At 41.9% G+C, this 15337-nt stretch overlaps 1 protein-coding gene across 3 annotated transcripts in view; it reads right to left on the minus strand.

The window, feature by feature from the left end:
* LOC124605361 (golgin subfamily A member 7) overlaps positions 1–15337 on the minus strand; it is a 96138-nt gene that overhangs the window by 57007 nt on the left and 23794 nt on the right. For all 3 annotated transcript variants that reach the window (XR_006978637.1, XM_047136987.1, XM_047136989.1), the window contains exon 2: positions 11054–11206. Coding sequence is in view for 2 of the 3 variants with exons in the window: in XM_047136987.1 (XP_046992943.1) it covers positions 11054–11206 (153 nt within the window). In the remaining variant the exon portion in view is untranslated. The remainder of the gene's footprint in view (positions 1–11053; positions 11207–15337) is intronic.

Raw genomic sequence — 15337 nt, forward strand, 5'->3', positions numbered from 1 at the left:
TGCAGGGGTGAGAGAAAGGAATGAGAGGGCAGGACTGGGATAAGGAGAAGGGAGGAGGGAGAAAGGATGTAAAAGAGGCAAAGTTAGATATCCTACACACAGGATGAAGAGTCATTTCTGACCAGCCTCAGTGTAGGCTAAACAATCAAGGGTCTTATACTCCTGTATCTTCCTTTCCTTCTTATAAACAGGGCAACCCAGTGAAAGTGGTGAGTGATGGTCATGACAATAACATATATGGGTGGTAGTACACAGGGGCTCCATGAAGGGAGTGGGTGTCTACATTCATCACCTAGAGGGTCTAATGTACAGCAGGAAAACGTGTCCAAAACACAACACCAAAAACACATCATGGGTGGCGGGATGTATGGCTTCAGGTCACACCGATAACACATAGTTTCACCTTCTGTAGGAAGGTACACCCTCAACCACCAGAATAAACATGCCGGTATCAATGTTGATTGTCCTTATGGCCTTTTTGAACACGCCATGGAGCCAGGTGTTAGGTTTTGGAATGGACTTCAAGCATTGAGAAGCTCCTTGAGGTCATGTTCAACTTCTGGGATGGGATCATGGTTATAAGGTTTATATTCAGAGATGTCAGAAAGTTAGCGGAGACCATTAGCCACGTAGACAATGTGATATGACTGCGGTGGAATTTTTTGTCTGCAGGAAGGATGATAATGTTTGGATTGTTTATTAGATTAAGAAGAGCAGTGTGTTCCATAGGAGTGATGGTGGACTCACCAGAGACAGATTCAGGAAAGGAAGGTGATGCCAGGTTAAGGATAAAAGGTACTTATAAATGGTGGAAAAATCGATTTTTTATGGCTTTATTAAATTCTATAGTCTTTCATGATTACATTGATATATACATTATAGGGTTTCACATGTAAAATGACCTATATATACGAAATTTTAAATTTACAGTCATGTATGCTGCCACGCCCCCTTTATTTCTGTTACAGAAACCAGTATTATTTCGAAAAGAACTGTGAACTTTCTTTTTTCAGCGATTATATGCATGATACATTGTATATGTTGGTAACAGTGCAGGTTTCTAGTGTCTGTAAATGATTATCTTTGCTAGTATTTACTTTTGTTTTGCTGAAGCAGTTTGTTCACGTGTTACTGAATGTTTGTTACCCAAGTGCTACATATATTTGTGGAAGTATATATCCTTTAGTGTGCAACAAATATGAACTATGCCACACATCAAGAAATTCAATAAAAGGAAATTCCGTGGTAACCAGTTCACAAACAAAGCAAGACTCACTGTTGAAAGTAACCTACGTATCAGTTCTTCAGGGAAGAAACTCCCACATGGCATGCCTCCTGGTGATTCAATTTTTTGTGTTAACAATTATGCTGTTTGTAGTGGATTTGTTGTTGATGTGAGCATCTGTGACCCTGTTTTGCTTAGTAAATGTCTTCATGGGGGCACTCAGAATACAAATGAAAGTTTCAACCATTGTATATGGGAAAGATTACCCAAGAATGTTTTGTAGGACTAAATACATTAAAAGTTTGTGTACTAGATGCAGTGATATGTTTCAATGATGGAGTGATAGGAACTTTGGAAATCCTCAGAAATTTAAGCACAAAATGTGTCTCTAATATGGAAGGTCAACTGCTTGCATGTGACAGACAACGGGTGCATGAAGCTGAAAGATTCACTCTCCAAGTTACCAAAGAAGCAAGAAGTGCTAAAAGGAATGCCAAGAGGAAACTTTAAGATTTGAAGAAATGCTGCAGGATGAAGACTATGCTTCAGCAATGTTCTGAGGCACAGTTTCATTGGACTCACATCTTCATTCACAATTTCCTGCAAGTTATATTTTTCAGAATTCAGGTATAAATATTTCCTAAAGTTGTTTATCAAGCACTGCTCTAATTTTTTTTCTGTAACTTGCAATAGTCCATACTTATGTAGTAGACCTAAGCTTTATTGCAGAATCAACTAAATTATAGAAAAAAATAACATTTTTACTAGGAAAAATTATAAAATTTAAAATATAAGATGTGATATTTTTTATCCTTGTAATATACATAATAGGTGGAATTAAATAGGTCTAGTACCTCAGCCATCATGTCATGCACATCTGATAAAAATTTGGTCTCCTTCAAATTTATAACATTGGATTAAATGGTACCTCAATTTGAGGAAGCATTTTGGGAAAAAACTGCATCAATTTCTTTGTAATTTTTAATAACCCTAAGCAGGTTCAAAAATATCCAAAATACTTCCAATTTGTTTAGAAAGTGTGCTGCATTACCTGATATCAACAAAAAATCTGTAAAACATATACATTATAAACAGTGCCTGAAAGAAATAGGTGTTGATTTTTACATAATATTGAGCCGGAAAAGTACCCTGTATCCTTAAGAGGAATCTCTGAAAGATTACCAGGGGATGACTGAGTGGAAGGAGAGGAGGGTCACAGTTGGAGGGAGGTCAGAACTGTTTTAAACAAGGTTCTATATGGGGTTTTAGTTGGCTGTTGTCAGTAGGCTATTTGGCAAAGGAATGTTTCCACTCAAGGGTCCTTTACATGCTTGAAATTAGGTTGGGCTTAAAGGTGAGGTATTTAGAAAGTACTGAGACTTCTGCAGGGATCAGAGTTTTGGCAGAAAGATTGACAAAAATGTTACAGGATGAGTGTACAGGAGTGGTGTGTTGCATTGTGGAGGAGGGGGGGGGGGTGTAGTAGTAGTTTTTGGGGGTACGGGAAGCGGAGTAAGTCAGCAATGCCTGGTTGGAGAGCTACATACACAATGTCTAGTCACATTAAGGTGAGCACCACCTATGTTCAATGTCTAGATGCAGTAACCACTCACAGATGAGAGGTGGCATTACTAGCAGTGACGGATATATAACACATTTCAAAGGGACATGGAAAACAGTGAAGTCATCATCATTATGCAGAAATTGCCAAGTTTGTACACTGTTCACGTGCAGCTGTGGTGCACATGGGCCACAGATGACAGGGATGAACAACTGCTATGGAGATGTGTCCAGGTGATCTGTGTGTTCTTGTCATTCTGGAAGTCAACGGATCAACATAAGTATGCATCTATCCTTGAGGACCATGTCTAGTCCTACAAGCAATCTGCTTTTCCTCAAAACAATGGCATGTACCAGCAAGCAATGCAATGCACTGCACAGCTTTCAGTTTGTGTGTGTGGTTCACAGAGCACCAGGATTAGTTTACTGTACTTTACAGACCATCAAACTCTCCGGATTTAAACCCAAGTGAGAATCTGTGGGACCGTCTCAATCGGGCTGTTTATGCCCTGGATCGTTAACTGAGAAACGTAGCACAGTTGGTCAAGGTACTAGAGTTGGCATTGTTCCACATGCCTGTCAGTACTTCCCAGACCCTCACTGATACACTTCCTGCATATCTCACAGCAGCCCACTCTGCAAAAGGTAGTTATTCAGGCTTTTGACAGAAATGTGACTGGACACTGTATGTTCTCATTCAGTCATATGAGGAAGTTCACGCCTGTAAGTACAAAGAACCATTCCCGTAATCCAGATTCTTTATACATTATGTAAAATATTTTAATTTAATTTATGATCATGTCCTATAAAATGACACAATCAAGTGTTTACAATGTAAAGACTTAGCGCATTGCTGCCCTCTGTATAACTGTTCTTTGCTCAAAATAACACTGAAATTACAGGCAACTAAAATACTGAATTTATACAATCAAAATTTCCATTTTTTTAAAAAAGCTTTTTGTTAAAATTAAATACATTACGAAACTTAAAATAAAAATTTGCACAAAAGAAAATGTTATTCATTTCCTCAAAATATGTTCTCACATTTAAAATCTCTTAAACTCATCCTCACTGTAAATTATGATGAATTAAGGTTACAACAATATTGGACAAAGTGTCAACTGTCATTTTTCTACATAAAGACCAGTTTTGGGACAATGAGTTGTTACAGGCAGCTGTTAAATGATCATCAGACAGTTGCATGTCATGTATCATCTTGGAGGTAAGGATTGATAATAAATGAAGAAATTATGAAGTTTGGATGCTGAAATTTATTTTAAGAAATATTAAAACCTTTCCCACATGATTTATATAAAATTGACAAAAATCAGGACTTCCAGTGAAAAAAATGATGATTAATTATGAACAATGATTACCATCAGCATTGATTATTCAAAGCTAAATACATAAAAATATTGCTTTCCTGTTCTTAAAGTTTTAAGAGACAGAAATTGGATTTCTTGAGAAAACTGCAATTTTAGCCAAAATTTTGTGTACATATTGAGAGCAGGAGTGTTAGATCACACTTTTTTTCCCTCACCCTGTCAACAGAATGAGCTTAAAAAATTATTAATTTGGTATGAAGCACTTCTCACCAAGCATTTTATAATGGTTTGCAGAGTATTAACAATGTGGGAAAAGACATATTGGTACTTACCATAAAGAAGGCACATCCAGTTGCAGACAACCACAATTAAAAGACACATAAAGCTTTTGGCCACAGCCTTCATCAGTGAAACACACACCAATCACCCACACAAGCAAGCACATCATACGCCCACATTACCGCCAACTCCAGCATCTTGGGCTGGCATGCAAAATCATGTGGGATGCAAGTAGCAATGTGAAGGGGACAGGGAAGAGAAGGGATGGCAATGTATGGGTGGGGAGAGAGACATACACTGTCTGGTGGAGTGTGCAGGAAATCTCTCATCTTCTAAATGCTCCAAAATACACAAACCCAACAATTCTGGACACCTTATTGTAGCTAGTTATTGTGCCCCACTGAAAGAATTTCAGCTCTCACTGACCAGCACCTCCAACCAATTGCCTAGCATCTAGCCTCCCACATCAAAGACACCAACCATTTCCTTCACCGACTGTCCACTATTCCCACTCCTTTACCTCCTGGATCCCTACTCACCACTGTTGATGCCTCCTCCATATACACCAACAATCCTTATGCCCATGTGATCTTACTGCTACTGAACACTACCTTTCCCAATGTCCTTCTGACTCCAGACCCACTACCTTGTTTCTCATACACCTTACTAACTTTATCCTAATCCATTACTACCACTCATTTGAAGGGAAGGTATATAAACAAATGCAGCACAGTCATGGGCACCTGCATGGAACCCTCCTATGCCAACCTTTTCACTGGCCATCAAGAGGAGACCTTCCTAGCCTCCCAAAACACCAAATCCCTAGTCTGGTTCAAGTTCATTGATGGTATCTTCATTCCTTCACAACCTCAACACCCTCTCTCCCATATTCTTCACGTGGTCCTCCTCAACCCAGTGTGCCACCTTCCTAGATGTTGACCTCCTCCTCTCTGATGGCCCCATCTGCACCTCTGTCCACACTAAACCCACCAACCACCAACAGTATATGCATTTTGACAGTTGTCATCCCTTTCACATCAAAAAAATTCCTCCCATATAGCCTGGCCACCTGGGGACAGCTTATCTGCAGAGACAAAAATTCTCTTGCTCAGAATGCTTCATAGACTAGCACTATCCCCAGGTCTAGTATGCAAACAGATCTCCCGTGCCATTTTCCCCTCACACCCCCAATCCTCCCACCACCCTCAAGAACCAGCCACAAAGAAGTGTCCCCTTCATCATCCAGTACCACCCCAGACTGGAACAACTGAACCACAACCTTTGCCAGGGCTTTGATTACTTATCATCATGCTCTGAAATGAGGAACATCCTACCAGAGATACTTCCCATCCATCCTAAAGTGGTGTTTTGTAACCCACCCAACCTCCACAACATCCTAGTCCATTCCAATGCCACTCCCATTCCCAACCACTTGCTACAAGGATCATATATCTGTGGAAGACTCAAGTGCAAAACCTGCCCAATCCACCCACCCAGCACTTCCTATTCCAGTTCTGTCACAGGTTTATCCTACTCCATCAGGGGCTGGGCCACCTGTGAAAGCAGGCATGTCATTTACCAGCTCTGCTGAAATCACTGCACAGCTTTTTATATTGGTATGATTACCAATCAGCTGTCTACCATAAGGAACGGTCACCACCAAACTGTGGCCAAGAGCAAAGTGGACCACCCTGAGGCACAACATGCAGCTAAACATAACAAGCTTGATTATGGCTGCTTCACTACCCAAGCCATCTGGATCCATCCCTTCACCTCCTTATTTTCTGAACTGCGCACATAGGAGTTATCCTTACAACATATCCTCTGCTCCCGTAATTATCTTGGCCTCAACCGAAGATAACATACTGTCCCCATACCCTCAGCCCAACAGTTTTCACGCCCTCTACCCTATCACCTTCTCCCCATTCTTGCCTCTCACTCTGTTTATTTGCAGCCCTCTGCCAACACATCCATCCGTCTTTCCCCACTCTTCTCCTTTTTGCTCCTTTTTTCCCCACCTCCCTGCACCACAATCTCCTCATGCTGCACCTGTTGGCAGTCTAGACCCTGCACATTCCACCAGACAGAGGCTCACCTCTCTCCCCACACGTACACTACCATCCCTTCCCCTTCCTTACTCCCTTCAGATTGCTGCTTGCATCCCAAGTGATGTTGCATTCCAGCCTGAGATGCTGGAGTTGGTGGTTGTGTGCACATGATGTGTGCTTGCATGTGTGGGTGAATGGTGTGTGTGTGTGTGTGTGTGTGTGTGTGTGTGTGTACACTCATGAAGGCTTTGGCCGAAAGCTTTATGTAAGTGTCTTTCAATTGTGCCTGTGTGCAACCTGATGTGTCTTCTTTGTGATAAGTGGCAATCCGTCTTTTCCTACATCGTTGATGTTCCTACCTGGTGTTACCATTGTTTGATTTTTACAGAGTATTACATAGTTGTGTAGTTGTCCACCTTATGTAATAAAAACTGATTTCCTTACTCAGTTTCATTGGTATTCACACAGCTGATGTATGTAACTCTCAATTATGCCATGTGATTTGCATGTTTAGATTCACTGATTTCAATTTTAGAAACATTTTGTGTAATTCTACACTTAGGTACAAGTAATAACTAGAAAAAAAACGTACAGTAAGGATAATATGTTAACATGCTCCAAACTTTTGTAGCCAAATGTTTAAACACTACACATATACAGGGATAGAACTTTCTGAACTTGGGGACTATCTCTGGAGATGAGTTAGCTGACATGGAGCAGTTAAACAGCATCAAGTCCTGAGCTGCAGGGTTCTCAGAAGTGTAACAGGGAGGGGGAGGGGGGAAGGAAGGAGGAAGGGAGGGAGCAAATCTAATTAAAATCAGTGCTTTACTTATGAAGAAAAGAGCAGGTAGGAAATTCAGATGGAGACTTTATTGCATACAAGGAAGTTAAAAACAATATTATCGTGGCAATCTGATGATATTTAGACTTGATCCAAAACTCAGAAAAGGTGTTCTTTGAAAAATGTTAAGTTTCTTCGCCAACATAATCACATTCCAACCAGGAGGTGAAACGCCTAGAGAGTAACAGAGCACAAATGACAGTAAACTGCACTACAATATAACAGGCAGTTTTAATATGAAAATAAGACAAAAACTAAACAAAGTTTCTTCAGTGGAAAACCAGATATGATCCCAGAAGTAACACAAGCCACATGTTAGTATAACTTGTTGAATACGAGTTAGTACAATCTGTTGAAGACTGTATTCCAGAAGGAAAAGTACATGAAACATACTTCACAAGGACGAAAAGGAATTATAAGTAAAATATGCTATTCTTAATAAAATAAGAGGGTTGCCCAGAAAGTAAAGTACCACATTTTTTTCTCAGCCAAAAACAACGCTATAAATGCAAAACATTACGTATGTATTATTTGAAGTCTCCCGAGTGAGTGCGCCAGGTTTCCATCACTTTCGACAGGTAGCCTAGCTGCAGGACAGTTTCAAAATGGCATCTGTAGGTGATGTACATTACAAACAACATGCCATCATTGAATTTCTCATTGCAGAGAAAGAAACAGTGGGGAATATTCACAAACGCTTGTGCAAAATCTATGGAGCATCAGCTGCCATTGGAAGTACAGTTAGTCACTGGGCACAGAGTATGAGGTCTCAGAAGGCGGTTCGGCAGAGCTCCACGATTTGCAGTGGTCAGGAAGACCGTCCATGTCTGTCACGCCTGACATCTTGCAGCAAGCTGATGTCATTCGCAAAGACAGACACATTACGAGTTGGCAGTTGGTGCTGCATCTGGAGGTGATTCACACAGTAAAGCAATGGCTCTGCCACCTGGACAAGGATTGGTATCAACAGGGTATACACGCTCTTGTTTCGCACTGGAGGAAGACCGTAGAACAGGATGGAGATTATGTGGGAAAACAGGGTATGTAGATAAAACCTCATTCTTTCGCATGTGTAATTCTCATTATGTTCAATAAAGAACTGTTGAAGAAAAAAAAATGGTGCATTGCTTTCTGGGCAGCCCTCGTACTCAAGTAATGTTACAGGTACTGGTGATCCTAAATCGGTTTCAAATTGCGAATGATAAACCTATAAGATTAAAGTTATGAAACGGAATTGCTCACCAGTAGAGCTCATTCAAAATAAGGTGGCTTTTGCACAGAGAGGTATTTTTGTCCTGAACACTGGGAAAGCCCACCCATTGTTCTGAAGGGGCAACCATCTCAGTTGCCTGTCGCCTACTCACCTGTGCACTTTGAGTATTTTCACTGTTATTTTACTACATAGCATGGCACCACAGTCTTCACACACTACAGAGTTCATCATAATCACACACTTTAGATTATGTGCAACACCATTACATTTATATCGGGAGAGGCAAACGAGGAAGCAAAAAGCCTAATTAAAAATTCTAGTTTATACAAACCAAAAGACATTTTATACTTTTGAAGGTTTCACCACTTGTGAAGGCCATGGAAGACTGACAGAAAAAAAAAAAAAATTATTTTTTGGTAATATTGCAGAATAGGTCATAGGGGCATGACAACTTCAGATGATACTTTATCTTCATTTTACACTGGCAGTATCGCAGTAATCAACGTTGTCTCCTATACTATATATTTAACCATTTATTTGTTTTATGAGATTACCTAGTAGCTCATGGTCCGATTTGTTTTGCTTTGGGTGATTCTTTGTCCACGAGACTTTCTTTTTTTGGTACTCAAGCAAGAAACTGGTCACACTAACTTAACATATTATTAGACTGGGGCATATGTTCAAAGTGCTTTTGTTTTGCATGTTGGCATTCCGGTTGCTATGGGTTTATTTATCAATTGTTATGTGTTATTTGTAGTTCGCTGTTGCTATTTGAGTTTACTTATTGCTATTTTGTCATATGGAGATAGTGAGTGGAGCTGTGGACACTAAAAAATGGAGTGCCAAGTGGAGAAATCAGAACATTTATGACATATTCTTCTGTTTGACTTCAATAGAAGTGTGACAGCTGCAGGGGAGGCCAGAAACAACTGCACCACGATTGGGGATACTGTCACTGGACTGAGCACAGCAAAAAAGTTCTTTTTCACTTTAAGGAGGGTGGTTTTGACGTTAGCAACTCTTCACTTTCAGGAAGACCTTCGGGGTTTGATGAAGATTTTTTAAACACATTAATGCACAATGATCCACATCAATATACTTGACAACTGGCAAACATGATGAACTGTGATCATTCCACCATCACGTGACACTTGTGCATGGAGGGGGGGATACTGCAAGCTCTAAGCAAAAATCACAGAAATCAACGTTTGGCCATATGTGCACCTCTGGTTGCTCGTAATCAACTGGCTCATGAACATCACCATTCCTATCCTACATCATTGCTGGTGATGAGGCATGAAAAAAAGCAGCATCTCATCATACAAAGACTTGCACACATCCACGAAAGATAACATTATGCATCTGGTGGAACAGTGATGGTACGGCGTACCAAGAATTGCTTTCCCGAGGTGTAAGCATCACTGCTGACATTTATTCTCAACAACTGAGAAGTTTTTCAGATGCAATCCAAGAACAACAACGAGCAAGACCGCATGAACTGATGCTACTACATGATAATGGCACCCACATTCTCCTAGAGTGACAAAGGGCACTATGCAGGAGTCGGGTTAGAAGTTATTTGGCACCCACGTCTTTCACCTGCTCTTGTGCCCTCAGATTTTCACCTTTTCTGTTCTCTATTCAACAACCTTCATGGAAGTTCTTTTCCGGATGAAAATGTGCTCTGAACATGGCTCTATGAGTTCTTTGCTCCAAAACCACGCGATTTGTACAGTTGGCAAATTGAGAAGTTACTCCATCATTGGCTGTCTGTTGTAAATAGTGCAGGAGAACATATTATTGATGACTGAAGTCTCTACTATGTGTGTCTGTTGTGTTTATTAAACTTGTGGGAAAACGCTATCAATTTATGCACCAACACAATAATATGATTGCTTGTACACTCGCTAGCTGTAGCTTATACATTATGGGAGATACGGGTCCATGCACAGGCTTAAACTGTGCAACTTCACCTGCCCTATCGTGCAGTGGTCGTTCATGCCAAAACCCCCCACTACCAGTGTCCCCTCCCCAACTGTGCCATATCATCTCCACAGGTACAGACCAACTTATTTTGTGTGCATTCTTCTTATCTTCAGGAGGTGAAATGTGAAAATGGAAAGAACATTAGGGGGTAGAATCCCATCAATGATGATGAGCACAAGCTCGGACAGGGAGGGGAAGGGGGAAAGAAGTCTATTTAGGGAAACCACAGAAAACCTTAATCACGATGGCAGACAGGGATCTGAACCACAGAGCTCCCAAATGGGACTCCAATGAGCTAATCACTGCACAACTCCGCTGCTGCAAAATGAGTAGCACTGCCAAGAGAGACATAGAAGTAAAAGTGATACCTACCAAGCTTTCAGGACTAACAGTTCTTTCCTCAAGAAAGGGACAGGGACAGTTTGGGGAAGGTTAAAAACGGAAGGCAGCCACTCAGACTCCAAGGTATGAGGGACATGCACAAAGTGAGCACGAGGATAAACAAAGATCTACTTTGCAAGGTGCAACCACACTAAAGTTAGTAGAAAACCAGACTTACAACTTTCTACTTACCCGATCTTCAAGTTCTTGTGGAAAGCGTGTCTGGAACTTTACAAGTGTTCCTTCGTTATAATCCCGCTGTATAAACACCTTCAAACACTGATTATTTGCATTAACAGCTCTCGTCGTGGACATATCCTCCAACGGAGTGGTACTGGTGTGGTTCTAAGTAAAAGAAAGAATGCCATATACATGGTACGTATGGGTAAATTCCCGTAGTGACAAATATGAGAAACGGATAATTTTTGTTTTAAAAGAATAGTTCTGTTACAGTTGAGGTCATGAACAGGTATAGCCCGTTACTTTTTGAAGGGCGTAGCCTCACTCAGCTGTAGAGGAAAATAGGGCACAACAGACTTAACAAAAGTTCAGGTGAGAGGTCAGAAAACGAACTGGGTAAAAAAGAAAAAATCTTGCTACTGGGCAGAAGTCCTGGGAGGGGTATAGGGCAACGACTGGTGGTAAAAACTACGATAAAGGTACCCAGTGACATGTACTCTAAAAGCTATTGCTAGCCTTAACCAGGTAACAAATGATTTTCAGGCATTGTCTAGTGATCTCAGTAAAGAGGAGAAGGCATTGATACTTGGGAGAGCAGGGCAAGAATACAGAATATACTGTAACAACTGACCAGGATAAGTCCAGATTTGAAAACCTGAGAGCTTAAAAGTGAGAGACAGAGTAATACACAAGACAGAGGTTGTGATAAAACATTATGCACAAATTTCTAACAGCAGGAAGCTAAATGCACATAATCTGGTAGAGATGGAAGGCCAGAGAAAAATTGAAAGGTCAGAAAATAAACAATATAGAAAACTAAATGTGAATCAAGAAAGGAACAAAGAAATTAATGGAAAGTAAGGCCAGGTAGATGGCAAGAACCAAGGACATGTTGCAACACCATTTCCCGCCTGCAAATTCTGAGAAACTGGTGTCTGGGGAAAGAACATAGATGGCATGTGTGGTGAAACAGGCATCAAGTTCATGACTGTCATGTTGTAGAGCATGCTCTGCAACAGGATATTGTTTGTTGCCAGTCCACACCCTATGCCTGTGCCCATTCATCCTAACTGACAACTTGGTAGTAGTCATGCCAATGTAAAAGGCCAAACAGCTTTTACATAGCAGCTGGTACATGGCATGTGTCACAGGTGGCTCTCCATTTGATAGCATATGTTTTTCAAGTTACAGGGGTGATGCAGATGATCGGAGGAGGGTGCGACGGGCAGGGATTGGAGCAACAGGGTGGGAAATAGGTGCTGGATAGTCTGACAAGGATATTGCAGAGATGCAGAGACTGGATTGGTTGGTTGATTTGGAGAGGGGGGGGGGGGGAGGACCAAACAGTGGGGTCATTGGTCCCAAGATCTAGGACGGCAGAAATAAATTAACGTGCAACACAACAGCACACTTCAGTTGAGGGGAAGGGATAATGAGCAAACAAAGAGGAGAAAGGGATCAGGGCAGCAGGAAGAGGAAAGAAAAAGTGGGGAGAAGAGGGTGCCTTGAGAGCAGAGGTGCCACAGAAACACCAGCGCGGTGGGGCACCAGCACCATGAACAACCTGACCAGACATCCACACCATACCATTATCATGATACAACGGGGATAACACCAGGGAAGAAGACACAAGAAAAGGGGGAATAAAACAGCACAACAGATCAGACAAAATGAAGGGAAAACGCAGTGAGAAGGGGAGAACCTGGCAGGTGTGGAGGCAAGGTCAAGGCCTTCATAATCAATGCCTACGCTATCTGAGGGACTCTCATGCCAGAGGAAAATTTAAGGATTTATACCTAAGAGTACAAACCACTTTTATGATGAAAATTTAGGACAGACATAACCATGCAAGGGTCGCCTGCTACCACCCGAGACAAGAAAGGTAGGAGTGCATATTTAATGTGAAGGGCCAAAAGGTGGAGGAATTCCAGCAAAATATCTATCATCATCAGCAGAGCCCTGCAACTACAAAGGAAGGGGAGGGGGGATGGGAGGTGGCTCACTGCAGAGTAAACAACCATAGGTCAGCCTAGTATGGACAATACGAAGATGGTGGAGAATGGTGGATTCCTAGTGGGAGAGGCAGGGGGAAGAAAGCCACATTGTTGGCAGGAAGTTTATTAATGGTGGTTAGCTTCCCAAGAGTCAGCCCACAATTGAGCAAAAAGGGATTTGATGCAACGTTACAAATCTGCCACCGGAGGATGGGTAACGGTGGGGGGAGGGGGGGGGGGGGGGGTTGATCAGCCCCTACTCCCGCCAGATGATCAGCAAATTCATTACCCAGGATACCTACGTGGCCAGGAACCCAAAGCAAATCAACCAAACCAGCAGTATCACTAAGATCAGCAAGAAGACTGTGGGTGCCAGAGACCAAGAGGTGGCGGAAAAAACACTGAGCGGTAGCCTGACGACCATTCGTAGAGTCTGTACACAAGAAAATTCCGGAGGAGGAGGAGGACCATTTAATAAAACAGAGGGCCCAATACATGGCCATCAATTCCGCAGTGAACACCTCACATCTGGCAGACAAGAGATGGTGTTCCATGCCAGCAGAAGACAAGAAGGCATATCCCACACGATCAGCAGATTTAGAGCTGTCAGTGTAAAAAAAAGTAAATAAATAAAAAATGGCATCCTGAAACTCCCACGAGAATGTTCAGAACAAACACCATTGAAGTGATTGAAGCTTTTGTTCTTTGGAAGAGATCCATCTGAATCTGTGGCTAAGGAACTAATCATCTACATCTACATCCATACTCCGCAAGCCACCTGACGGTGTGTGGCGGAGGGTACCTTGAGTACCTCTATCGGTTCTCCCTTCTATTCCAGTCTCGTATTGTTTGTGGAAAGAAGGATTGTCAGTACGCTTCTGTGTGGGCTCTAATCTCTCTGATTTTATCCTCATGGTCTCTTCGCGAGATAGATGTAGGAGGGAGCAATATACTGCCTGACTGTTCGGTGAAGGTATGTTCTCGAAACTTTAACAAAAGCCCGTACCGAGCTACTGAGCATCTCTCTTGCAGAGTTTTCCACTGGAGTTTATCCATCATCTCCGTAACACTTTCACGATAACTAAATGATCCTGTAACGAAGGGCGCTGCTCTCCGTTGGATCTTCTCTCTCTCTTCTATCAACCCTATCTGGTATGGACCCCACACTGCTGAGCAGTATTCAAGTAGTGGGTGAACAAGCGTACTGTAACCTACTTCCTTTGTTTTCGGATTGCATTTCCTTAGGATTCTTCCAATGAATCTCAGTCTGGCATCTGCTTTACCGACGATCAACTTTATACGATCATTCCATTTTAAATCACTCCTAATGCGTACTCCCAGATAATTTATGGCATTAACTGCTTCCAGTTGCTGACCTGCTATATTGCAGCTAAATGATAAGGGATCTTTCTTTCTATGTATTCGCAACACATTACGCTTGTCTACATTGAGATTCAATTGTCATTCCCTGCACCACACGTCAATTCACTGCAGATCCTCCTGCATTTCAGTACAATTTTCCATTGTTACAACCTCTCGATACACCACAGCATCATCCGCAAAAAGTCTCAGTGAACTTCTGATGTCATCCACAAGGTCATTTATGTATATTGTGAATAGCAACGGTCCTATGACACTCCCCTGTGGCACACCTGAAATCACTCTTACTTCGGAAGACTTCTCTCCATTGAGAATGACATGCTGCATTCTGTTATCTAGGAACTCTTCAATCCAATCACACAATTGGTCTGATAGTCCATATGCTCTTACTTTGTTCATTAAACGACGGTGGGGAACTGTATCGAACACCTTGAAGTCAAGAAATACGGCATCTACCTGTGAACCCGTGTCTATGGCCCTCTGAGTCTCGTGGATGAATAGTGCGAGCTGGGTTTCACATGACCGTCTTTTTCGAAACCCATGCTGATTCCTACAGAGTAGATTTGTAGTCTCCAGAAAAGTCATTATACTCGAACATAATACGTGTTCCAAACTTCTACAACTGATCGACGTTAGAGATATAGGTCTATAGTTCTGCACACCTGTTCGACGTCCCTTCTTGAAAACGGGGATGACCTGTGCCCTTTTCCAATCCTTTGGAACGCTCCGCTCTTCTAGAGACCTGCGGTACACCGCTGCAAGAAGGGGGGCAAGTTCCTTCACGTACTATGTGTAAAATCGAACTGGTATCCCCTCAAGTCCAGCAGTCTTTCCTCTTTTGAGGGATTTTAATTGTTTCTCTATACCTCTGTCGTCTTTTTCGATATCTACCATTTTGTCATCAGTGCGACAATCTAGAGAA

This window comes from Schistocerca americana, chromosome 3, assembly GCF_021461395.2.
Source record: "Schistocerca americana isolate TAMUIC-IGC-003095 chromosome 3, iqSchAmer2.1, whole genome shotgun sequence".
Lineage (NCBI taxonomy): Eukaryota > Metazoa > Arthropoda > Insecta > Orthoptera > Acrididae > Schistocerca > Schistocerca americana.